Here is a 27,360-nt window from a genome sequence, read left to right as displayed (position 1 = left end):
CAAGCAGTGATAGGAGCAGATAATCAAAAGATGTCACAGACAAAAGGATCAAAGAGGTGTTGAAGGTGTATCTTAGTGATCTTTCCCCTCCACATGATTTCCTTCTCTTGACTTTTAGATGTAGAGGGTTTTTGAGTTCCCTGTAATGTTAATCACTAAACTAATCTCCTGCCCTCCTCTCAATCTTATTCTGTGCTCTTTGTACTTTTAGTGACTGCGTGGTTATCTCCTGATGTTCGTGTGTTGCAATCGTCACCAATTCTCTTTTTACTGTTTGATGTTAACCTCTATCTCCAGCCTGGGTGTGACTGGCCAGAGTTTGGGACAGTGACTGGAAATCACATCCCGGGCTCCTTCAGGCAGTTTGTGACTTGCTGCCGCCGGCTGGACAATGAGGATCCCCCGGGGGAAGGTGGTTTGCCTCCTGGTCACCGGCTCCCTCTTAACCGGCCTCGGCCTCATATTCCTCATTGTCGGTCCGCTCATTATCCGGGACCAGATTGTTAAGGTAAAACTAGAGGATCCGGCATCAACATCGCGTCTGAATCATAACAAGAAAAGTTTGTTAATACTTGGAAGAATGACCTTTAACTAATGACCTTTAATTTATTGCAACCTCCTAATTATAATTTCCAGCAACTTGCAGTTTTATTTAATGAAAACCAACTCTTTAGTGTTTGGGGATTGTTTATTGGGGATTGTTTATTGTGATGTTCTGCATTTGTCAGCTTTCAGAGCGGGAGATAAATGTTCCTGATTGCAATAAACTGATTCGAAATGTTAACATTTTATTCAGTCTATTCTGTCCAAGCGGCAGTGTTAGATTCAGGGGGAGAGTGTTACTTGTTTTTAATCATTCACGGGATGTGGGCTTCTCTGGCTGGGCCAGCATTTATTGCCCATCCCTAGTTGCCCTTGGGAAGGTGGTGGTGAGCCGCCTTCTTGAGCCGCTGCAATCCATGTGGTGTAGGTACACCCACAGTGCTGTTAGGGAGGGAGTTCCAGGATTTTGACCCAGAGACAGTGAAGGAACAGTGATATATTTCCAAGTCAGGATGGTGAGTGACTTGGAGGGGAACTTCCAGGTGGTGGTGTTCCCATCTATCTGCTGCCCTTGTCCTTCTAGGTGGTAGTGGTCATGGGTTTGGAAGGTGCTGTCTAAGGAGCCTTGGTGAATTCCTGCAGTGCATCTTGTAGATGGTACACGCTGCTGCTACTGTGCGTCGGTGGTGGAGGGAGTGAATGTTTGTGGATGGGGTGCCAATCAAGTGGGCTGCTTTGTCCTGGATGGTGTTGAGGATCACTCACTATCCTGACTTGGAAATATATCGCCGTTCCTTCACTGTCACTGGGTCAAAATCCTGGAACTCCCTCCCTAACAGCACTGTGGGTGTACCTACACCACATGCAGCAGTTCAAGAAGGCAGCTCACCACCACCTTCTCAAGGGCAACTAGGGATGGGCAATAAATGCTGGCCCAGCCAGCAAAGCCCACATCCCATGAAAGAATCTTTAAAAACCTGTTATTGAACAAGGGCTTAACATTTGCAATTCTCCAGTCCTTTGACACCACCCCTAATTCTAAGGAGGATTGGAAGATTATGGCCAATGTCTCTGTAATTTCTACCTTTATTTCCCACACCTGTTCCAGTCTTGGTGATTTATCAACTTTGAGTGCAGCCAGCCTTTCTAATATTCCCTCTTTATCAACTTTTAGCTCATCCAGTTTCTCAATTACTTTTCTTTCACCATGATTTTGACAGCATCTTCTTCCTTGGTCAAGACAAAGTATTCATTTCATTCCTCAGCCATGCCTCCTTCCTCCGTCTGTGAATCCTTTTTGGTCCCTAATTGGCCCAACTCCTCCTTTTGCCTTTGGAAGATTTTTGGATTCCCTTTTATATTAACTGTAAACCTCTTCTCATCCTCTCTATTTGCTTCACTTATTTCTTTTTTCACATTTCCCTCTTAACTTTCTATATTAAGTCTGGTTCTCACTTATTTTATCAACCCAACATCCTTATCATGCACCTTTTTCTTCTGGTTTCCCTTATTCTCTGTCATCATCCAGGGAGCTCTGGATTTGCTTGCCCAACCTCATGAGTACCTCAACTGTCCTCTCTTTACCATCCCCTCTTTAAAGGTAGCCCATTGTTTTGTTACAGTTTTGCCTGCTAAACATTGATTCCAATTTATCTAGGTCAGTTCCATTCTCAACCCATTGAAATTCCACCCCCCACCTCCGGTTAATTATTTTTACTCTGGGTTTCTCTTTGTTCTTTTCCATAGCTAACCTAAACCTTATATACTATGATCACTGTTCCCTAAATGCTCCCCAACTGACACATGATCCACTTGGTTCATCTGATTCTCCAGAACCGGATCCAGCAGTACCTTCTTTCTCATTGGACTGGAAATATACAGATCAAGAAAATTGTCCTGAGCACACTTCAGCATTGCTCCCCCACTTCTCTGCTCTTTACACTATCACTATCCAAGTCTTTTAAGGATAATTGAAGTTTCCCCCTCATAACTACTCTATAGTTCTTGCATCTCTGTGTAATTTGTTATGATGCTTGGCCAAACCACCAAGTTCTTGGTATTATTTGGTTCAAGACCAGTAACATTTTGTTTAAAGTTGACAGAGTTTGAGATTTAAGAGATTTGCTCAGTGAATAAAGCTGCAAGGTTCCACAGGTTTTGAACAAAAATAAACTTTACTAAACAAGGTCAAAAAGATAAAACAATTTACAATATCCATCTTATACTCTAACATTCAGGGATGATATGAGGTACATGTGAATTAATAGGCAAACTCTGGTTGAACACACCATACTGCACAACAAATGCCAGATGCGACCAAGATAGTTTCCATGGATTTTTCAGCAACCCACCCAGACATCAGTAAACACTGAGTCAACAAATCTTGTTGAAACTCTTTCTCTCTCACAAGGGATTCTGGTTTTCAGCTTCAAAAATCTCACCTTGGCACGTTCTCCTAAAGTCTGTCTAACTCAGACAGCCTCAACGACGGTACACATCCCAGTGTTTCAATCTCGTCTCCCGAGATGCCGCTGTTATGACACACCAGCTTGTAAAGGCTGAGTTACTTAAAATCCCAGAGGGAAACATTAAGCAACTGTCATAACCTATATTTTCAATTGGTTTGTTTTGAGTTGCAGCTCTAAATTCAGGAATAAGACCACCAGTTCTCGAGAGGTTTTTATATCAAACTAAATGAGTCATTTATTAATTTACAACAAATTAAACACATACACATGGTTACAAATTACGTCTATCACAGCTTTTTAACAAATTCCCAAATTAATATTCACTAAGCCAACAATAACCAATAAACTTAAACAGACACCAAGCAAAACATTTTCACCTTATGAATTCAAAATGAGGTTCCTGTCAATGTGTCCCTTTGCAGACACAGTGGTAGGTTTACAGGCTTTGATCTTACATTGCCTCTGCCCTACACACACAAACTCCTTTCTGTTATACCCAGCCTTTCTCATTGAATGTAAATTCTCATTGTATCACCAGACCCTTTGAACCCCTTCCATAGTACCAATTTTATTAGTAATATAAACATTGCTTGGTGTCTTCCAGCTAGGTGCAAGATTTCACCCCCAGTCTTTGAATGGTTTATTCAACAAAATACAAATGCATCCTCTACCTTATTGTTCGCATCTCAAAACTACTATACATTAAAGCACCCAGACTAGCTGGCTTTAATCCAATTAACACACACACAGACTAAACCTCTATTAAAAAAAATTCCAATAACATTATATACTTTAATATCTCTTCATGACAGTCGTTCCCCTGGATCCCTGAGTCTGCATTCCAGTGTCAACCTACAAGCACACCTTAGCTCTTCGGCCGTGCCGAGCAGAATACTCCTGCTCCAAAGGGTTCGCCTTCACCCCAAAGGCCCACAGTCCGGAGTCACCAACCTTCTGCTGCCTTCTTTCATCTTCAAGGCTTCTCCTGAGCCCTCTTCACTTAACATCTGCTAACTGCAGCCCTTTTCTGCTTGGAGCCTATTACACTGCCCCTTTTTTCTTTAACTTACCTGGAACCTTTCCCTGTCCCCTCTCCCTGTCCCCTGTCTGGAACTCTTTGTGACTATGGCACTCCACTCCCAGTCACATGACCTGGGTTTTTGTGCTGTTTCATTTCTTTTTACCCAGATGGATGATTGAGTCCTTTAATTGTCAGATTGCACATGTACCGACCCGCACACGTACCGCCCCCTCCTGGCCTGCACGTGCACTACTCCCGAGGCCTGTCAGGACTTGACGTTTCTGGGTCCCCACTCCACGAGATGGTAAGCTGGATCTCATAACAAATTTCTTTGAAAATTTCTTCCTCTGTATCTTTCCCACCAGATGATGGCCTATGGTTTACACCCACTGGTGTAATACAACATCAGTTGTTTCTTCACTCCAACCAAATAGTTTTTTTCCTGCCCTCTCTAGGACATCCTCTCTCTCCAGCACTGTAATGTTCTCCTTAATCAGTTCTGCAACACACTAACTTTCTTTCCTTCCCTATCTTTCCTGAGCACCTTCTATCCAGGAATATTTAGTACCCAGTCCTGCCCTTTTTTGAGCTTGGTCTCTGTTATTGCCATGATGTCATATTCCCATGTGTCTATCTGTGCCAACAGCCTTATCTACTACACTCCGTATATTCACTACATGCTCAGTAAATCTAATTGAGACCTTATTTCATTTCCTCTTACTTGGGACTTCACTTGAACCCTTTCTATTTCTTCCTCTAGTGCTATCTGTCTCTTCTAATCCTCTGTGCACTTTGTTGTTACATCTTCCTGCTAAGGTAGTTTAAATCCTCTCCAACTGCACTCACAAAAGGCAGAGAATAAAAATCCAAAAATCTAAACTGCCCTGGGTAACAAAATGGTAGAGCAGCTGGATAGGTCTCTGCTGATTAATTCACCAGCAAGCAGCAATATTCCATCACGTTTGAAAGCCTGAGTCAACATATTGTATAAGACAAAGAAATTAACCTTAGGACTATTAAGATTTTCAATTGCTTTTTTTATCTGAAACCTACATAAATTGCCCTCCAAAGATGACATGAGGGTTTAATGGGCCCTAAAGTTTAATGTAATGACTCTTAACATTGTGATTACCATAAACTTTATTCCAGACCAAACTTTGCACATGAACTAAATCTTCGATATTCATTTAGTAAAAATAAGAAAACTCAATTAATTGCATTGGGTTCAATGATAACAATAACACTCGATTGAGCGATGGAAACTGGGGAAATTTTGAGCTGCATTTTAGACAGAAACCAGGGGTCCTGAGGTTGGGAACTGACTCTCTGTTCATTGTCATTGACCATGTGATCAGCACCATCCTCAGGATGTGACACCTGGGTTGTTTGGCAGGTAATGGACTCAGGGTCCCAAATACCATTATAGGACAGACAACATATAGCAGGGCTCTGCTCAGAAGCAGAATGCTGAAGCCTCTTTTCCCTGTCTTACAGCAATCCCACTTCACACACACTGTATGAGATGGTGAAACTGCATAGTCTATAAAAGGAGACTGACTGCTGTACACCAGGAACTTTGACAACCCACCAATTAGATGATCCATAATGGCAGATATTATAGAGGCGTTGTGATTCAACTTGAATGGGATCCCATTGGCAACAACGACATCATACAATCAACCATAGAACAAGCAGCTAACTCCAGGAACACTGCCCCCAGTGGCAACTCCAGGAACACTGCCCCCGGGGGCAACTCCAGGAACGCTGCCCCCGGGGGCAACTCCAGGAACGCTGCCCCCAGTGGCAACACCAGGAACGCTGCCCCCAGTGGCAACTCCAGGAACGCTGCCCCCAGTGGCAACTCCAGGAACGCTGCCCCTGGGGGCAACTCCAGGAACGCTGCCCCCAGTGGCAACTCCAGGAACACTGCCCCCAGTGGCAACACCAGGAACGCTGCCCCCAGTGGCAACACCAGGAACGCTGCCCCCAGTGGCAACTCCAGGAACGCTGCCCCCAGTGGCAACTCCAGGAACGCTGCCCCCAGTGGCAACACCAGGAACGCTGCCCCCAGTGGCAACTCCAGGAACGCTGCCCCCAGTGGCAACTCCAGGAACGCTGCCCCCAGTGGCAACACCAGGAACGCTGCCCCCAGTGGCAACTCCAGGAACGCTGCCCCCAGTGGCAACACCAGGAACGCTGCCCCCAGTGGAAACTCCAGGAACGCTGCCCCCAGTGGCAACTCCAGGAACGCTGCCCCCAGTGGCAACTCCAGGAACGCTGCCCCCAGTGGCAACTCCAGGAATGCTGCTTCTGGGGGCAAGTTCAAGGAACAGTGAAATGGAATTCTTACTGATGAAATTTTCCTGTTGAGAGGGAGAGCAGTGATACGGTTATCAATGTACTGGGTAAAGAAATTAAGGAAGAACCTGTGGATTGGAGCAAAGAATGTTCCATATATCCCACAAAAAGGCAGGCGTAGCTCGAACCTCTTGTGATATCACTTTAATTGAAAATATGTGAATAAATAAGTAGCCAGGATGTAAATCACATGGTGCAGCAGATTTGTTCAGAGGAGCCTTCAGTTTAGCTGCAGTTTCCCGGGTATCATTCCTGCACAAAAGACAGGACATGTGCAGAGCAAAAGAAACCTGAGCTCACACCAGAAGGAAAAGAGGGAGAGAGAAAAAGAAATCACAGATCATTTCCGTTGCTGAATCTCCCCACAGAGCAGAGAAGCTACAAATCACCAAGACATTGACAGCATTCGTAAAAGTCAGGAAACATCAGGAAAATGACCATCAAACTCCCCAGTGTTAGGAAATAGAGACAGTTTAAATAAGTTGTATTGGTATTTGTAGGTGTTAGGAATGAGTTTTAACTTTAAAGTTTAAGTTTGATTTGTATTTCTGTGTCTGTGTTAAAAACAAGTCAAGTTGAGTTTTAGTTTCACTTTGAAAGGTGCCTGCATTTCTAATGAGAGTTTACAACTGTAAGACAAGTTCAGCAAATACAAAAGTAGAAAAGCTGGGCTGTTTTGCCTAGCAACAGGTGTCTAGGGAGGCAGGTCCCTTTCACAGACAAATGCAGAAGAAACTAGAAACAGCAGTTTTTGAGTCTAGTTTTGAAGACAGTTGTTAAGCTGACACACCCCAGAAAAGACTGATAGCAAGCCCCAAGCTAAACAAGAAAGACCCCAAGAATCCAGGGGGAGTGGAACAGGGGAAAGTCCCAAGCAGATCTTCCAGTCAAAGGAAGGACATGAACCTGGAAAAGGCCCTGTTAAGTGAAATTAAGAGTGAGGGGCAGAGAAAGGCTCCAAGCTTCAATCTTAAAGCTCCAAGCTGCAGGAAGCAGAGTCAAAGTGAGATAAAAGCTTGTGAGAAGTCAGAAGGTCCAAAAAGGCAACTGAAGGTCAGTAACTCTTTGCAATGGGCATGTGGAGCAGTGATGTACTGTTGACAGCTGAGTCAGTGAGATAGAGTATGTGAAAGACAGCTTGAATGCATGTGGAGACCCAGGGAAGAGGAACATCAGAAGGAGAGTTCGAAACCCTGGAGGTGAACCCTTGCAGAAGACGCCTGAGAGAAAGCAAGAAAAAGGTGAACTGTATTATAATTACGATTTGAGAGAAGATTCCAAGGCGAGTTCTTGGAGAGTGGAGATTGGAAACCCTCGTGTGAAAGATAGAGTTCAGTGAAACTGGTTGGCTCACAGTGTGACAAGCGTCTCGGGGGGGAGATGAGGAGAGATCCATAGCATCTGGTTGAGGTGACATCTGTCACTTTGTTTCAGAGTTTTGTGTGTCTGACCACAGGTCGCCTATTGGTTTACATGGGCTGTGTACTTACTTTGAACATTAGAGTATCAAATAGCTTTTGTAACTTGTGTTATCCTTACAAATCTGTAAATATCTGTAAAGGTTTAGATGTGGGTGAGGGAGTATTGTAATACAGTTCACCTTTTTCTTGTTTAATAAATGTTTTATGCTTTTGTTAAAAGTTCATGAGCTGACTCCTGTGACTCTGTTCAGTGGCCACTCTCCACGTATCTAAACAAATAAAGGTTAGGATCTATCAAGCCGGGGATCCACTCTGGGATCAGGCTTGTCCAGGGGTAACCCCAGCTAGGATCATAACATCAGCATGAATTGGAAGGCCATAGATGTCTCATCTGAATTTAGGATGTTTAAACAAAGGTTGGAGCAATTCTTCTTAGATTTATCCGTAACAGAACTGGATAAACAAGTGGTGAAAATATAGATAGCCATTGGAAATGGGGAGTTGCACAGAGTCAGCACTTTGGGCCTGTCTGAGGAGGATCAGCAGGACCCTGTCGAGCTGGGGAACAGGCTGCAGGATCAGCTTCGTGTGAAGGCAAACTTTAGAATACACTGAGCTGATGGCTTATAGACAACAGCCATGAGAGGCAATCGATCAGTTCTCCAGCAGGTGCCATGATAAGGGCAAGGACTGTGATTTCTCAGAAGCTGAGCTGTCCAAATGGACAATGGAATTGGCTGTAACTTCAGCATCAATTGAAACTTTCCAAAAAGATCTTTTAGAGAAAAAGAAAGGTCACGATATTGACACACAGCTAAAAGATGGCAGAAAATATGAAGCCATTGAAACTGGGTAACCACACCTCAAAAAACCGAACAGGATTGATACAGTAGCCAGGACACAGGCAGTAAGCAAGTCTTGTGTGAAGTGCAGTCTGATGCACCCACCGAGAAGCTCTCATGTTCCAGGACCTTTGTAAGTTATGAGGTGTAAGAGGACTTTGGGCTTGGCTACATAGAAAACCTACCTCCGGAGGTGTGACCTGGGATTTGATGCAACCAAACAAAAAGTATGTGCAGCACCTTGGCAGCAACAGCAGGGAGTGTGCCAGAGACCTGCACAAACACAAGCGTATCCTCCAGATTAGTGGCAAGACAGAACAGGAAGAAGATACAGAACAGAAAGATCTTCAACTGGAAAATGAACAGGTTTTCCACATTGTGAATGTGGACACAAAGTGTGGATGAAGTCAAACAATCAGAAGGTTTTGTTACTGTCAATATCATTATTACCCAGAGAAAAGCAGCAAACACAGACTGACAGCCAGAGTCAACACAGGGGTGAATGTGAACATCATCCCAGTCAGAATCCTGAAGGATATCTATCTGGATCATTGGAAGTCGATGATACAACCTACGACCAACTAACTGTGTACAATGTATCACCCATTTATTGCATAGGTACATTGACCTTGAAATGCAACTATCGCAAGTCTCCATGGAAACCACAAGTATTCTACCAGGTGGACATGAGCAGAGCAGCAGTAGCAGAATCACTGGTATGTACGGAACTCAATGTTGTGACCATATACATGATCACCAAGATACTAATCGCGCAGGAAAGGCCAAGAATAATCCCAGACAGATTCAGCACCATAGGGGATTTCAGAGTTGATGTTGATGCTGTACTGCACCTCAGAGAAAATGAGATTCCATCGACCAACCCTCCTAGAAAGTGCAGCTAAAGAATGAGTTAGATGACGTGGAGTGGAATGGCATTATCCATCATGTTCATCAGCACACTCCAGCTCCATCACGTGAGCAGTGAAAAAAGGCACAACCCAGGCATGCTTAGACACAAGACGTCTAACCCTCACTCTAAAAGAGATGCCCTCACAAGATCCCAACATTAGAGGAATTGAATCCCAAATTCACAGGAGCAAGGTTTTCTTCTAAGTTGGATGCCAAACATGGTTCACTTGGCAGAGGAATTTAAGGACACCATTTGGAAGATACTGCTTCCAGAGATTGCCCTTTGGTTTATCCATCAGTCAGGGCCTGTTCCAGCAGTATATGGACAGAATGGGAGAAGATATCCCTGGATATGTATGCAACATTGATAATATTGCTAGGATGGGAAAGAGAAGAGCATGACTGAAACCTGCACTCACTGATGGTGCAGTATGATGCCGGTCCTCAAGGCAAAGTGTGTTTTGTCGGGAATTATACCAGTGTCTGCTCCAGTATCTATTTTGAAACTCTCAACTGCTCCTTGAATTGGAAGGTCCAGTCTCCAAGGCTTGCTATCATCACTTACCTGCATGACAGAGCCAAGGAAAAGACATTCATCATCTTCATTTCTCACATCGCCTGCAGTTACTTTGTTGACCACACGGTCAACGGCAAAATAGCCTACTTTCTTACATTTGTAGCGCTCCACGTACCCTGCAATGCAATGATCTCATTGTGCATGTGCTCTGCAACAATGGCTTTAGTGACTGGAAGCCAGTGTCCAGTGGCGTACCACAGGGATCTGTGCTGGGTCCCCTATTATTCATTTAGATAAACGACATAGATGACTATGTGGGGGGTAGGATTAGTAAGTTTGCGGATGACACAAAGATTGGCTGGGTGGTTAATGTGAGGTTGAATGTCTTGGGCTACAGGAAGATATAGACGGGATGGTCAAATGGGCAGATAAGTGGCAAATGGAATTTAACCCTGAAAAGTGTGAGGTGAGACACTTTGGAAGGAGTAATTTGACAAGGAAGTATTCAATGAACGGCATGACACTAGGAAGTTCTGAGGAACAAAGGGACCTTGGCGTGTGTGTCCATAGATCTCTGAAGGCGGAGGGGCATGTTAGTGGGGTGGTGAAAAAGGCATATGGGACACTTGTCTTTATCAATCGAGGCATAGATTACAAAAGTAGGGAGATTATGTTGGAGTTGTATAGAACCTTGGTGAGGCCACAGCTGGAGTACTGTGTGCAGTTCTGGTTGCCACATTATAGGAAGGATGTGATTGCACTGGAGGGGTGCAGAGGAGATTCACCAGGATGTTGCCTGGGATGAAACATTTAAGTTATGAAGAGAGGTTGGATAGACTTGGGTTGTTTTCGTTGGAGCAGAGAAGACTGAGGGGCGACCTGATCGAGGTATACAAGGTTATGAGGGGCATGGACAGGGTGGATAGGGAGCAGCTGTTCCCCTTGGTTGAAGGGTCAGTCACAAGGGGGCATAAGTTCAAGGTGAGGGGCAGGAGGTTTGGGGGGGGATGTGAGGAAAAACTTTTTTACCCAGAGGGTGGTGACGGTCTGGAATGCACTGCCTGGGAGGGTGGTGGTGGTGGGTTGCCTCACATCCTTTAAAAAGTACCTGAATGAGCACTTGGCACATCATAACATTCAAGGCTATGGGCCAGGTGCTGGTAAATGGGATTAGGTAGGTAGGTCAGGTGTTTCTCATGTGTCGGTGCAAACTCGATGGGCCGAAGGGCCTCTTCTGCACTGTGAGATTCTGTGTATATTTCAAGCTTTTTGTTGCTGTGAATGTCTGGCCTTGCTTGTGAATTATGCTGTCATCACCATGTTTCAAATGTGCATTTTTCTTAGTATGCGCCTTCCTCTGCTCCTTTTTCATCCACTCAGCCCCTGTTTGTTTATCAACTTTCCAAAACTCTCCACACAGTGCATTGCTAGCCATTGTTACTGCGTCTCAATTTTACCTTTTCTGACTGACATGCTAGCTGTCCAGATTTCTCCAGTGCCAAGTTGGGCAGTAACTGTAGCTGGAGATTATTTATCAATAATCCCAATTATAAGCCTCTCCCAGATATTTTCCTTTCCCCTTTCCCCAAACTCGCAGGTTTCTGCGAGTCCATTCAAGCTCCTGTTATACTCTGCTATTGACTCGCCCTCTTTTTGCACTCTTTGGTGAAATCTAGCTCTTTCATGAATGATGTTACATCCAGGCACAAAATATGCAGTCAGTTTCCCGAGCACTTTGTCAAAATCATTTTCCTCACTTGCCTCAAATGAGGACATTTTAATGACTTCCTCTGTCTCCTTCTCCAGTGCATAAATTAGTGTGCATCCCTGGACTTCACCAGGCTCCTTGTTTAGCCTGGTGGTGATCCTGTACCAGTGAAAGCACTGCTTCCACTTAGGCCACTGCTCCGGGTGGTTAAAGTCGAAATTGTCTGGCGGGCTGAATTTTCCCAGGTGCCATGTATCTTTCTTTTTAGCGTTGGTATTCACGTGTAGTTTGTCCTCCGTAAGTATTTACATTTAGCTGATGTTTACCTCTGACACCATATTGGGATTTGTACCTAGTTGAAATATTCGGAGACGTTTATGAGAATGAACAGTGCTTTATTGAATGCACACAGAATACAGACAAGAGCAAACGTGGACTCCTACAGTGAGGAATGTGTCACACAATATTGCCCCCACGCAGTAGCACTCCCGGACTACAAAATTTCCTATGACTAAAGTTCCTACCTAGGCATATCATTACACTGGGTGTTACCATTGACCAGAAACTGAACTGGACTACCCATATAATAACCTGAGGCTACAAGAGCAGGTCAGAGGCTGGGAATCCTGTGGCGAGTAACTCACCTCCTGACTCCCCAAAGCCTGTCCACCATCTACAAGGCACAAGTCAGGAGTGTGATGGAATACTCCCCACTTGCCTGGATGAGTGCAGCTCCTACAACACTCAAGAAGCTTGACACCATCCAGGACAAAGCAGCCTGTTTCACTGGCACCCCATCCACCACCTTCAATGTTCACTCCCTCCACCACTGATGCACAGTGGCAGCAGTATATACCATCTACAAGATTCACTGCAGGAACTCACCAAGGCTCCTTAGACAGCACCTTCCAAACCCACGACCACGACCATCTAGAAGGACAAGAGCAGCTGCATGGAATACCACCACCTGGAAGTTCCACTCCAAGCCATTCAGCATCCTGACTTTGAGGGGAACTTCTAGGTGTTGGTGTTCCCATGTGATATCTTTAAATGTTCCCTGGCCAACTCACATGCTTTGTCCAATCTTTCTCTGAAGTTTGATACATAATTCAGGAGAGTAGTTTCTGAATTTTGACCCCCATCCCCTCACCAATTTCTCATGAATCAATTTCAGTGGTCCCCTTACCTCATGACCATAGACTAGTTCAAAAGGGCTAAAACCAGTCGATGCATTAGGAATGTCTCTGATAGCAAATAACAAGAATGGAATTCCCCAGCCCAATCCTGTGGATAATCCTGACTATACATTCTCATAGTTTTTAAAGTTTGATGCCATCTTTCCAAAGCTCCTTGTGACTCTGGATGATAAGCTGTTGACTTAAACTGTTTTATCCCCAAACTGTCCATTACTTCCTTAAATAGTTGTGCCATGAAATTTGAACCCTAATCTGATTGTATTTCCTCAGGTAAACCATATCTTGTAAATAATTTAATTAGCTCTTCCACAATTTTCTTTGTTATAATATTTCTCAAAGATATTGCTTCAGGAAACCTGGTAGACACATCCATTATTGTCAGACCATAAGAAATAGGAACAGGAGTAGACCATTCAGTCCCTCAAGCCTGCTCCGCCATTCAATAAGATCATGGCTGATCTTCTTGTGTTTCAATTTCCACATTCCCATCGAGCCCACATAACCTTTGATTCCCTTGCCTAACAAGAATCTATCTACCTCTGCCTTAAAAATATTCAATCACCCCACCTTCTGAGGCAGAGAATTCCAAAATCGCACAATCTTCAGAAAAAAAATTCTCCTCATCTCTGTCCTAAAAGGGCGACCCCTAATTTTAAAACAGTGTCCCCTAGTTCTGGACTCACCCACAAGAGGAAACATCCTTTCCACATCCACCTTGTCAAGGCTGTTCAGGACCTTGTAAACTTCAATCAAATCACCCCTCACTCTTCTAAACTCCAGTGGAAACAAGCCCAGTCTGTCCAACCTTTCCTCATAAGACAACCCACTCATTCCAGGTATCAATCTAGTAAACCTCCCCTGAACCGCCTCCAATGCATTTACATCCTTCCTTAAATAAGGAGACCAAAACTGCACACAGTATTCGAGGTGCAGTCTCACCAATGCCCTGTATAACTGAAGTATAACATCCTTACTTTTATGTTCAATCCCTCTTGTAATAAAGGATAGCATTCCATTAACCTTCTTAATTACTTGCTGTACCTGCATACTAACTTTTTGTGACTCATGTACTAGAACACCCAGATCCCTCTGCACCTCAGAATTATGCAGCCGTTCTCCATTTAAGCAATTCTCTGCTTTTTTGTTCTTCCAAAGTAAACAACTTCACATTTTCCCACATTAAACTCCATTTGCCAGATCTTTGCCCACTCACTCAACCCATCCATATCCATCTGCTCGTGTCCTCTTCACAACATACTTTCCTATCTATCTTTGTGTCATCTGCAAATTTAGCTACCATGCCATCACTCCCCTCATCCAGTCATTGATGTAAATTGTAAAAAGTTGAGGCCCCAGCACAGACCCCTGCGGGACTCCACTTATCACATCCTGCCAATCAGACAAAGACCCTTTTATGCACACTCTCTGCATTCTGCTAGCCAGCCAATCTTCTATCCATGCTAATATGTTACCCACTATACCATGTGCTTTTATTTTCTGTAATAATCTTTGTTGTGGCACCTTGTCAAATGATGATGGCCCACAGCACCTCATGGATGCCTAGTATTAAGGTCAAATAAAACATTTTAAAAATTCAGTCTGGTGAAATGTGTACCCGAGTTCCCATCCCTCGGTGACCCAAAGAACATGGAAGTCGTCATTCTTAGCAATGCTTCATATGTTAATCTTCGTGGTGAATATTCATGTGCAGCTGGTTTTGTAATATTTCTGATGGGTGAAAATGAGACTTGTCCTTTAGCAGGGGTGCTAATACAATTAAATAAAAGGTTGTCAAAAGCACTTTAGCTGCTGAAACACTGGCTCCTATCAAGACAGTGGATATCAGATTTATTTGTCAAACAGTTTGAGTGAGGATCTGTACAATGAAGCACACCAAAGATGGTTTACCTGTTGAATATTATGTAGATAATTGTTCATTGTTGGATAATGTACACTCGGAGGAAGGTGAGAGTGAGGAAAGGTTACAGATTGAACTTGTTGGCTTGAAGCAAATGCTGGAGAGAAAGGAAATCTCTAAAATTAAATTGGAGAATGCAAATGATCAACTATCAGCTTGTTTTACAAAATGCCAATAAATTGTTGAGGGCCTTTGAGGAGAGGCTGTGTCTCAGTGTAAACGATTGTTGAGGGTCTTTGAGGAGGGGCTGTGTCTCAGTGTAAATGATTGTTGAGGGTCTTTGAGGAGGGGCTGTGTCTCAGTGTAAACGATTGTTGAGGGTCTTTGAGGAGGGGCTGTGTCTCAGTGTAAACGATTGTTGAGGGTCTTTGAGGAGAGGCTGTGTCTCAGTGTAAACGGTTGTTGAGGGTCTTTGAGGAGGGGCAGTGTCTCAGTGTAAACGATTGTTGAGGGTCTTTGAGGAGAGGCTGTGTCTCAGTGTAAACGATTGTTGAGGGCCTTTGAGGAGGGGCAGTGTCTCAGTGTAAACGATTGTTGAGGGTCTTTGAGGAGGGGCAGTGTCTTAGTGTAAACGATTGATGCAGAATATGGAGGCTTGTGGTTTAAGTTGTTTGGAAAATTTACATATTAACTCCAATTTTTGTTTAAAGTGAGAGAAGGGAATCTGATGTGTTTCATTGTATTTAGGTGGTGGATATTAACTGGGGATACAGTTGACCTGATACGACTAGACATAGACCAAAACTCTGGTTGCTGGGTTAGAATCTGTCTGTTTGCAAAGTAACACTCTTTATGTAATTAGACATATGTGTAAAGATTGGTTTCAGTTCTATCCTTCACTAATTGACTTTCTGGAATAGAACGGAGTCCAGAGAGTTAACAGTGTGATGGCTGAGTTGGATCAGGAGGGATTTGGCGATATTAAACCCTCAGTTGGGCCATTTTCTGGCAGCTGTTGAGATTTGGTGGCCTTGCTCTTCCTGCATATCCTCCTCCCTCTCTTCTTCCTCCTCCTTCCTCCTCATCCTCTTCCCCTCCTCCTCATTACCTCCTCCTCCTCCTCATTACCTCCTCCTCTTCCTCTCCTTTTCCTCATCCTCTTCCCTGCCTCCTTCTCTTCCTCTTCCCCCCCGCCCCTTTCTACTTACTATGGGTTCTTGTTTTTTGGTTCCAAGATGGTGTTGATAATCACACTTACGGTTTATAGAGATGAGAAACTCTATGTTTAATTTTTCCAAGCTGTCTGGATTGAACAGCCTACATACACATCACTTCAGTCTCTGGTGCAGCTGTGAAATGTGGCCCCCTGGAACACTTATACATAACACATCAGCTCCTAGCTTCTTACTGATATTTACAGATAGTCCAACAATATATAACACTCCTCACGCTGCTCTCTCAACTCCTTCTTCTCCTCTTCCTCGTTCACCTTTTTATCCCCCTCTTCCCACTCGTTGTTGGGAAAATTTATGGAGCCGATTAGACAAGTTGAAGAAAGGGGGGAACAAAGGGAATGGGAACAAAGTGAAAACATGGGATGAGGACGCTGCTTGTAGGTGGGTAAACTACAGCACGACTGGTGGGGCTGAATAGCCTCTTTCTATGCAGTAAGTTGGAATTTAATCTTTTTGTTTTGTTTCTGGATCCAGAATGTCCAGATTGACCCCAGCAATGGATTTGCTTACAAGTTTTGGCAGGATGTGCCTGTTCCATTCTACATGTCCATCTATTTCTTTCACATCATGAATCCCGAGGGAGTTCTCCGTGGAGAGAAACCTGTTCTTGCACAACGTGGACCATATGTTTACAGGTACCTGCTGTCACTTAGCATCGTTTATTACTTTAGTGTTTATCCCAAAACGAAATGGTATGCTCCCAGGAATTGTAGATATTTATATTCATCTCTATAGGAATTGGGAGAATAGAAAATGGAGAGAAAATTAATTAACAATAAGAATAAAAATGACGAGAGATATTCAGCAGGTCAGGCTGCACCTGTGGAGAGAAATCAAGTTAAAGTTTCAGGTCAAGATGACCTTTCATTAGAAATGAAGAAAGATGGAAATGTCAGAGTTTCCCCATCAGCAGAATTGGGGAGGGGGTAGGAAGAAGAAAGGGAAACTCTGTGATAGGGCGGAGGGCAGGAGAGATTAAAGAACAAAAAGCTTCATGGCACAAGAGCCAAAGAGAGTGGTAATGGGTATAGTAAAGAAACAAAGGTTGTGCCCGAGTGAGGCATGCATAGTTACATAGCAACCATCCAAATCTTCCCTCATGTGAACTCTTACCCCCTTAGTTTATGGCCCTCTCTAGAGCCCGAGTATACGATTTGCCAGGACAGAGGTCCCAGCACAATTCAGGTGTAGACCATCCCAACGTACAGCTCCCACTTTCCCCAGCACTGGTGCCAGTGCCCCATGAACTGAAACACATTTCTCCCACACCCGTCATTTAGCTCTCTAATCTGATTTACTCTCTAATCTGATTTACTCTACTCCAAATTGTTTGTGGCTCAGATAGTAATCCAGAGATCATTACCTTTGTGGTTCTGCTTTTTAATTTAGCCCTGAGCTACGTATACTCCCTCAGCAGAACCTCTCTTAATCCTACCGATGTTGCTGGTATCCACGTGAACCACGACAACTGGATCCTTTCCCTGCCACCCATCCTCTCCAGGTCTGGGGAGATGTCCCTAACCCTGGCACTGGTCGGGCAGCACAGCCTTTGTGCTGCAGAGAACAGTGTCCATTCCCCTGACTAGACTGTCCCCTAATACAACGACATCCCTATTTACACTCCCACTTGAATCACTTTCTGTACATTGTGCCGTGGTCAGTTTGCTCATCCTCCTGGTAATCCCTTCTCTCATTCACACAAGCTGCAAGGACATTGAACCTGTTGGACAATTGCAAGGGCTGAAGCTCCTGCATTGCTACCTCTCCCCCCCTTACCTGCCTCACTCACTGTCACACCCTCCTACTGCTGAGTACAAACTAAATCAGAAGAACTGATTGTAAGGGGTGTAACTGCCTCCTGGAAGAAAGTGTTGTAAGGTTGTATGTCCTCTCATGAAGAGGTCTAGAGGTTTGTATGGTTGAACAATAACTGTTCATTAAAAACACATCACCTCATTCATATATGCAGGATACAGTCCTGACTAGGTGTTATCCCCATGCCTTTACCAGACTCACTCCTACACTCTACTACCCCATGTGACTCTCTACATCATAATGTAGGCGGTGCTGTTTCCCCAGTCCCACATTAAATCTTACAGTCCTGAACACCCTAATACTACACCTCCCCCCAAGTCTTTACCCAAATGTATTTATAATATTTACATGTTACTCCTTCCCTCCCCAAGTCTCTGACTTTACAGATTCAGATGGTCTGGAGGTTTTCACATTCTTCCAGATCTTGTTCTTTTCATGTTTGGAGGAGTGATAGTCTCGACTGCTTTGGGCTGACTTTGTTGAACTGGAGTTGAAGTTGCAGTACTTGGTTTTCAAATACTCGGGTGTCAACATCTGGTTCACTTTTTGCACTCCTTTGTTGTATTTTTCATTGTTGACAATCTGTTTTCCTTGGTTGGATACCATGGGATTATCCCTCTCCATCCGGAGGGAATGGATACCATGGGATTATCCCTCTCCATCCGGAGGGAATGGATACCATGGGATTATCCGTCTCCATCCGGAGGGAATGGATACCAGGGATTAACCCTCTTCATCCGGAGGGAATGTTTCCTGTTCATCGAGTGGACTTGGGTTTTCTTTTTCATGGGTCCACCAGGTTCTTCCTGGAAGTTAAAGGCTTATCACTGTTATGTTTGTATGTTTCTCAGCCTTGAGCTCAGCCTGCAGTTTGGCTTTTAATGCTGCGCTCTGTTTCTTCACGTGCACGTGTGCCTCCCTGAGTTTTGTCTTGGTGGGTTGATGGTCGCTGCTGTCCTGCTCCAGGATCGACTCTGTGTTGTGTGTGTAAGTTCGAAACTCCAGCTTTCCAGCTTCGTTGCTGTAGTTTTTCTGAGTTCTGTCTGTTTGACTCTGAAGTTCGGGCTCAGCTTTCTGCTGCTGCTCCTCCTCTGTTTCATATGTACATACATACATACATACAAACATACGAATTAGGAACAGGAATAGGCCACTCGGCCCCTCGAGCCTGCTCCGCCATTCAATAAGATCATGGCTGATCAGAATGTAACCTCAATCCCACATTCCCTCCTACCCCCGATAACCTTTCACCCCCTTGTTAATCAGGAATCTATCTAGCTCTGCCTTAAAAATATTCAAAGACTCTGTTTCCACCACCTTTTCAGGAAGAGAGTTCCAAAGACTCACGACCCTCTGAGAGAAAAAATTTCTCCTCATCTCTGTCTTAAATGTGCAGTCCCTTATTTTTAAACAGTGACCTTTAGTCCTAGATTCTCCCACAAGAGGAAACATCCTCTCCACATCCACCCTGTCAAAACCCCTCAGGATCTTAAAGGTTTTGATCAAGTCACCTCTTACCCTTCTAAACTCCAGTGGATACAAGTCTAGCCTGTCCAACCTTTCCTCATAAGACAACCCACTCATTCCTGGTATTAGTCTGGTAAACCTTCCCTGAACTGCTTCCAACACATTTACATCTTTCTTTAAATAAGGAGACCAGCACTGTACACAATGCTCCAGATGTGGTCTCACCAATGCCCTGTACAACTGAAGCATAACCTCCCTACTTTTGTATTCAATTCCCCTCACAATAAATGATAACATTCTATTAACTTTCCTAATTACCTGCTGTACCTGCATACTAACCTTTTGTGATTCATGCACTAGGACACTCAGATCCCTCTGAATCTCAGTACTCTGGAGAGGTGGTGGTGTAGTGGTATTGTCACTAGACTAGTAATCCAGGGACCCAGGGTAATGCTCTCAGGATCTGCATTCGAATCTCACTACAGCAGGTAGTGGAATTTGAATTCAATAAAAATCTGGAATTAAAAATCTGATGATGACCATGAAACCATTGTCATAAAAACCCATCTGATTCACTAGTGTCCTTTAGGGAAGGAAATCTGCTGTCCTTACCTGGCCTGGCTTTTAATGCCCTCTGAATAGGGTAATTATTGAAGTGGTCTGATCAGTGATGCCCACATCCCATGAAAGAATTTTTAAAAATTTATTATTCTGATTTTTATTCTTCCTTCCAGGTTTGCCTGAATGATTTCACATTTTCCCACCTTATACTCCATTTGCCAGATCTTTGCCCATTCACTTAACCTATCTGTGTCACTTTGTAACCTCCTTACATCCTCTTCACAATTTACTTTCCTACCTATCTTTGTGTCATCAGCAAATTTAGCCACCACTGCTTCAGTCCCTTCATCCATTACAATTTTATAAATTGTAAAAGGTTGAGGCCCCAGCACTGATCTCTGTGGCACACCACTCGTCACATCCTGCCACCCAGAAAAAGACACATTCATGTTAACTCTCTGCTTCCTGTGAGCTAGCCAATCTTCTATCCATGCCAATATGTTACTCCCTACACCATGAACTTTTATTTTCTGCAATAACCTTTCATGTGGCTCCTTATCATCCACAGTACATCCACCTTTATCCCCTTTATCCACAGCACATGTGACTCCTTCAAAGAACTCCAATAAGTTGGTTAAACATGATTTCCCTTTTACAAAACCATGTTGACTCTGTCTGATTGCCTTGAACTTTTCTAAGTGCCCTGCAACTTTAATAATAGCTTCTACCATTTTCCCTGTGATGAAAGTTAAGCTAACCTGTAGTTTCCTGTTTACAGTCACCCTCCCTTTTTGAATAAAGGAGTTACATTTGCTATTTTCCAATCTAATGGAACCTTCCCTGAATCTAGGGAATTTTGGAAAATTTAAACCTGTGCATCAACTATCTCACTAGCCACTTCTTTCAAGACCTTAGGGTGAAGTCCATCCGGACCTGGGGATTTATCAGCCCACAGCTCCAACTATTTGCTCAATACCACTTCCCTAGTGATTGTAATTTTCCCGAGTTCCTCCCTCCCTTCCATTTCCTGATTTACAGCTATTTCTGGGATGTTACTTGTATCCCCTATAGTGAAGACAGAAGCAAAATATCTGTTTAATTCGTCCACCATCTCCCTACTTTCCATTATCAATTCCCCAGATGCACTCTCTATAGGACCAACGCTCACTTTGTTAACTCTTTTCCCCTTACTAACTGTCTTTATATCACTAGCTGGCTTTCTCTCATACTCTAGTTTTTCCCTCCTTATTAATCTTTTTGCCATTCTTTGCTGTTCTTTTTATTCTTTCCAATCTTCTGACCTGCCACCCATCTTTGCGTAATTATTTGCTTTTTCTGTAAGTTTGATACTGTCTTTAACTTTTTTAGTTAACCATGGATAGTGGGCCCTCCCCTTGGGATTTTTCTTTCTCATTGGAATGTATCTATTCTGTGTTTTCTGAAATATCCCTTTAAATGTCCACCACCAAATTTCTATTGACCTATCCCTTAACCTCATTTGCCAGTTCACTTTAGCTAGCTCTGCTTTCATGCCCCTACAACTGCCCTTATTTAAGTTTAAAATACTAGCCTTGGACCAACTCTTCTCTCCCTGAAACTGAATGTAAAATCCAATAACATTATGATCGTTGCTACCTGGGGGTACCTTCACTATGAGGTTATCAATTAATCCTATCTCATTGCTCAATATCAGACCTAGTATCACCTGCTCTCTGGTTGGCTCCAGAACGTGCTGTTCTAAGAATCTATCCCAAAAACATTCTATGAATTCCTCATCTATGCTAGCTTTGCCCATCTGATTTTTCCAGTCTATATGTAGATTAAAATCCTTCATGATTATCGCAGTGTCTTTTTGGCAAGCTCCCATCATCTCTTCCTTTTCACTCTGTCCAATTAGGGGCCTGTACACCACTCCCACAAGTGACTTCTTGCCTTTATCATTCCTCATCTCAACCCAAACTGCTTCTACATCCTGGTTTCCTGAATTTAGGTCACCCCTCTCTAATGTGCTAATACCATCATTAATTAACAGAGCTACCCCTCCACCTTTTCTTAACCTCCTGTCCTTCCTAAATGTCACATTCAATATTCAGGTCCCAATCAATGTCACCCTGTAGCTATATCTCTGTATTGGCTATTAAATTATATTTGTTTATTTCTATTTGTGCTATCAGTTCATCTGTTTTATTTCAAATGCTATGCACATTCAGATACAGAGCCTTTAATTTTCTCCTTTTATTATTTTTGTAATGTTTAGCCTTATCTGCTGATTAACTCTTAGGTTTGTATCTCCGTCCCTTCCTGTCACAGTCTGTTTATCATTTCCTATATTAATACCTGTCTCTCTCTTGCCTTGTCTCTACTCTTCTGTTTACCACGTCTTCCCAAGTTTGATCCCTTACCCCACTGTTTAGTTTAAAGCCCCCTCTGCTTCCCCAGTTATGCGGCTCATTAGAACATCGGTCCCAGCATAGCTCAGGCCCCATTTTCCCCAGTACCTGGCGCCAGTGCCCCATGAACCAGAACCCACTTTCCCCAGTACCTGGTGCCAGTGCCCCATGAACCAGAACCCACTTTCCCCAGTACCTGGTGCCAGTGCCCCATGAACCAGAACCCACTTTCCCCAGTACCTGGTGCCAGTGCCCCATGAACCAGAACCCACTTTCCCCAGTACCTGGTGCCAGTGCCACATGAACCAGAACCCACTTTCCCCAGTACCTGGTGCCAGTGTCCCATGAACCAGAACCCACTTTCCCCACACCTTTGACTTTGAGCCACATGTTCATCTCTCTAATCTTATTTGCCCGATGCCAATTTGCATGTGATTGAGGTAATAATCCAGACATGATTACCTTTGTATGATGGTTCTCAGTGCTGATGTCCAAAGGGACCAGGGAGTTCTTGTTCATAAGTTACTGAAATCTAAGGTGCAACAAACAATTAGGAAGGCAAATGGTATGTTAGCCTTTATTGCAAGAGGATTTGAGTACAGGAGTAAAGAAATCTTGCTGCCGTTGTTTAGAGCCTTGGTGAGACCGCACTTGGAGCATTGTGTGCAGTTTTGGTCCCCTCACTTAAGGAAGGATATACTGGCCATAGATGGAGTGCAAAGAAGGTTTAGCAGACATATCCCTAGGATGGTGGGATTGTCCTATGAGGGGAGGTTGAGGAGACTGGGCCTGTATTCTCTAAAGTTTAGAAGAATGCAAGGTGACCTCATTGAAGTGTACAGAATTCTTACAGGGCTCAACAGGGTAGATGCAAGAAGGATGTTTCCTTTGGTTGGGGGAACCTGAACCAGGGGACAAAGTCTCAGAATAAGAGGTAGGCCATTTAGAACCAAAATGGGGAGGAATTTCTTCAGAGGGTGGTGAATCTTTGGAATTCCCTACCCTGGAGGCTCAGTCATTGAGTATGTTCAAAGCAGAGGTTGATAGATTTCCAGATACCAGTGACATCAAGGGATACGGGGATGGCATTGAAATAGAAGATGAGCCATGATCTAGTTGAATGGCGGAGCAGGCTCGAGGGGCCAAATGGCCTACTCCTCCTATGAGTGAGTGTCAGGGGCAGATTGTGAGGTATTTTTGTTCTCTGCCCATTAAATACTGTCTTGAAACTTTACAAACTTATTTCATGTGGGATCCATGCAGCAGACACTGGAGAATTTCATCTGCTTGATCCAGGCTGGATTTAAAGTCAGGTCTCAGTGACTGCTACTGCATCACTCAGTTTCCTGTTGTTGGTTGCTAATTGAAGCCAATGATATGCATTGCCGGAGTCTGTCTCAGTCCTGCACTATCTAAATGCTGCAAAATTATGCAAGCAAAATTAAATGATGAGCAGTGGGATATGATTGGTACCTTGCAAGTGGGCTGCCCTGATGATTCATAAGTAATGTAGTTATAAGTGAGTATTAGTAATTGGATCCCATGACTCCTCATTATTAGGTGGGTAAATAAAATATTGTTGTAAACCTTGGTGTCATTGGTTCGTTCTTGAAGTGCAGATATATTTATGATAACTGCTTTGTATAATGTTTAACTGTTGATTTCTCTCTATTTAAAGGGATTCAGATGAACATTGGATTTGGATTCAGACCATTGAAATTTTCAGATCCTGGATCTGAGGTCCAAACACTGCACTACTCGGCCCATCGAGTCACACTCACACTCACTCACACATGCTCACACACTCACTCACTCACGCTCACGCACACACACTCACTCACACACGCTCACACACACGCGCTCACACACACGCTCACACATGCTCACTCACGCTCACTCACTCACGCTCACTCACACACACTCACTCACACACGCTCACACACGCTCACTCACGCACGCTCACACACGCTCACTCACGCTCACTCACACACGCTCACTCACACACGCTCACTCACACGCTCACTCACGCACGCTCACTCACACACGCTCACTCACACATGCTCACACACGCTCACTCACACACGCTCACTCACACACGCTCACACACGCTCACTCACACACGCTCACACACGCTCATTCACGCACGCTCACACACACTCACTCATGCACGCTCACTCACACACGCTCACTCACGCTCACTCACGCACGCTCACTCACACACGCTCACTCACGCATGCTCACTCACACATGCTCACACACTCACGCTCACACACACGCTCACTCACACACGCTCACTCACACACGCTCACTCACACACGCTCACTCACACACACACTCACTCACACACGCTCACTCACACACGCTCACTCACACACGCTCACTCACACATGCTCACTCACACACACACACTCACACACGCTCACTCACACACGCTCACTCACACACACACACTCACACACGCTCACTCACACACACACTCACGCACGCTCACACACACACTCACGCACGCTCACTCACATACACTCACTCACAACCACCCCCACCAGGGGTCTCTCTCTCTCTCTCTCTCTCTCTCCCTCTCTCCCCACCATCACTCTCTCTCTCTCTCTCTCTCTCTCTCTCCCTCTCTCCCCACCAGCAGTCTCTCTTTCTCTTTCTCTCTCTCCCTCTCTCTCTCTCTCCGCACCAGCAGTCTCTCTCTCTCTCCCTCTCCCTCTCTCTCTCTCCCTCTCTCCCCACCAGGCTCATCACTGCCATGCTCCGGTGTTCAGGCTTCAGGATGAAGAAAGCAGCTCCTCCAATCAGAGATAGTTTCTCTCCCATGTTTGCTACTGATAGGCTCCCTAGTGAACCTATCAATAGCAAATGTGGGAGAGAAACGGCCTGTGATTGGAGGAGCATCACCTCGCAGGATCTCTGACTTCACTTACTGGCATTTTGCCGCCTGGTCCACAGGTTGGATGGAGGGGCGGAGAGTGGATGGTAGCATGTTGTACAAGCTTGGTTTAGAATGTCAGATTGGGCTACCTGAGGACAGTGAAATCCTTTCCCTGTACGGTAACTCCCTGTCTTAAAGTTGCCACATTTTAAGTCATTTCGATGTAATGTTGGCCAGTTAATGGGACCTGCACATTCTCCTTTAGGATCAGGAATTTCCTGTTAAAGTTGTTTCACACCTGACCTGAAGTATGGCCGGGTGACCAAATCTGCATCTCTCCCTGACCCCCACCTCCCTTCACCTCACCAGCCCGTGGTTCAGCTCCGGCAACCTGACACTCCTCTTCCTGCCTCTCCCTCATCTCCAGAGTCCTCACTCACTGGGAGGGTTCAGGAGAGGAAGGCTGAGGGTAGAAGAGGTGGGGAGCAGGAGGTTAAGTGAGAGGAAGGGTCTGCAGTGACTGGGAGGGTCAGGGAGCGATGGAGGTCATGAAGCGGAGAGTGATTGAGATTGAGAGGGACAGTGCACAGGGAGTGGGACACGTGGTGAGTGGGAGGTTAGTAGAAACTTACCATATTTCTTTTTTTTAATGTATTTTATTTTAAAAGTTATTTCACTTACCAATACAGGAATTTGGCAATGTAGTGCTTCAACTTACAGGGTATAATGTGTTAGTGTTTTTTGTCTTCTGATGAATAGGTACAGAACCAAACTGGAGCTTTTACATGGGTTTTATGGAAAAATCTGATTGGTTTTAAATTGTTTCACTTAAAGTTGCACTTTTCAGGAGCACAGTGACTTTAACTGAGGATCTACTTTCCATAATGAACAATGTGTTATGATCCCAGCTGAGATTACCCCTGGATAAGCCAGATCCCAGGGTGGAACCCGGCCTGATAGATCCTAACTTTTATTTTTTGTTTAGATAGGTGGAGAGTGGCCACTGAACAGAGTCACAGGAGTCCGCTCATGAACTTTTAACAAAAGAATAAAACATTTATTAAACAAATAAAGTTGAGCTATATTACAATACTCCTTCACCCACAACTATACCTTTACAGATATATACAGATCTGTGAGGATAACACAAGTTACAAAAGCTATTTGATACTCTAATGTCCACAGTAAATACACAGTCCAGGTAAACCAATAGGTGACCTGTGGTCAGACACACCACACTCTGAAACCAAGTGATAGGTGTCACCCCAGACAGATGCTATGGATCCTCCTCAAGGCCCCCCAGACACTTGTCACACTGTGAGCCAACCAGTCTCACTGAACTCCGTCTTTCACACGAGGGATTCCACTCTCCACTCTCAAACAACTCACTTTGGAATCTTCTCCCAAACTAACGTTTTCTCTCAGATGCCTTCCACAAGGGTTCACCTCCATGGTTTTGACCTCTACTTCCGATGTTCCTCTACCCTGGGTCACTACTCACTCACACTCACTCACACTCACTCACACTCACACACACTCACACACACTCACTCACTTCCTTCTACGCACTCTCTCTCTCTGACTCAGCCCATGTGAACAGGACAACGCAGCTTCACATGCCCATAGTAAAGAGTTACAGAGCTTCAACTGTCTCTTTGGATCTTCTGGCTTCTCCCAAGCCTACATTGCTTTAAATCTGCGTTCTGCAGCTTTCTCCATTTAAGCTTGGAGCCTTTCTCTGCTCCTCACTTTTAATTTCACTTAACAGGACCTTTCCCAGATTCCTGTTTGTTCCCTTTGACTAGAAGGTCTTCTCAGGACCCCTCTTCTGTTCTTTGGGGAAATCTGCTTCCTGCAGTTCCCTCTCCTGCTGGCTTCTCCTGGCAGCTGGTTTCAGCTTTAGTTTGTGACTTGTTATCTGTCTCTCTCCTTTACTACTTCAGCTGCCAACCTCTTTCAACTTTTGAGCACAAACTGCTTTCAGTTTCCCTGTGGGTGTGTGTGTGTGTGTGTGTGTGTGGGGGGGGGGGGGGGGGGTGGTCTCTCTCTGGACCCCTGTTGCTAGGCAAGAGCACAGTTTTTCTGCTTTGTTTTAACTACCCTAAATCACTACCCCCCACCCCGTGATAACACAGCTCCCCACTTCAAGGGTCATAGAACTCATTAGAATGCA

General features: G+C 44.4%; 1 protein-coding gene across 2 annotated transcripts in view; it reads left to right on the top strand.

Annotated features, from left to right (window-relative positions):
* Nucleotides 1-276: 276 nt before the first annotated feature.
* LOC144687964 (scavenger receptor class B member 1-like) overlaps nucleotides 277-27,360 on the top strand; it is an 84,449-nt gene continuing 57,365 nt past the window's right edge. Inside the window, exons 1-2 of one of the 2 annotated variants that reach the window (XM_078554621.1) lie at nucleotides 277-508; nucleotides 16,551-16,711. In XM_078554621.1, the coding sequence (XP_078410747.1) occupies nucleotides 392-508; nucleotides 16,551-16,711 (278 nt within the window). In that variant the 5' untranslated portion in view covers nucleotides 277-391. The remainder of the gene's footprint in view (nucleotides 509-16,550; nucleotides 16,712-27,360) is intronic. The other variant, XM_078554620.1, reaches the window with a different exon arrangement.

Source organism: Cetorhinus maximus, chromosome 12 (genome assembly GCF_964194155.1).
Source record: "Cetorhinus maximus chromosome 12, sCetMax3.hap1.1, whole genome shotgun sequence".
NCBI lineage: Eukaryota > Metazoa > Chordata > Chondrichthyes > Lamniformes > Cetorhinidae > Cetorhinus > Cetorhinus maximus.
This window is presented reverse-complemented; position numbering and strand designations above follow the sequence as displayed.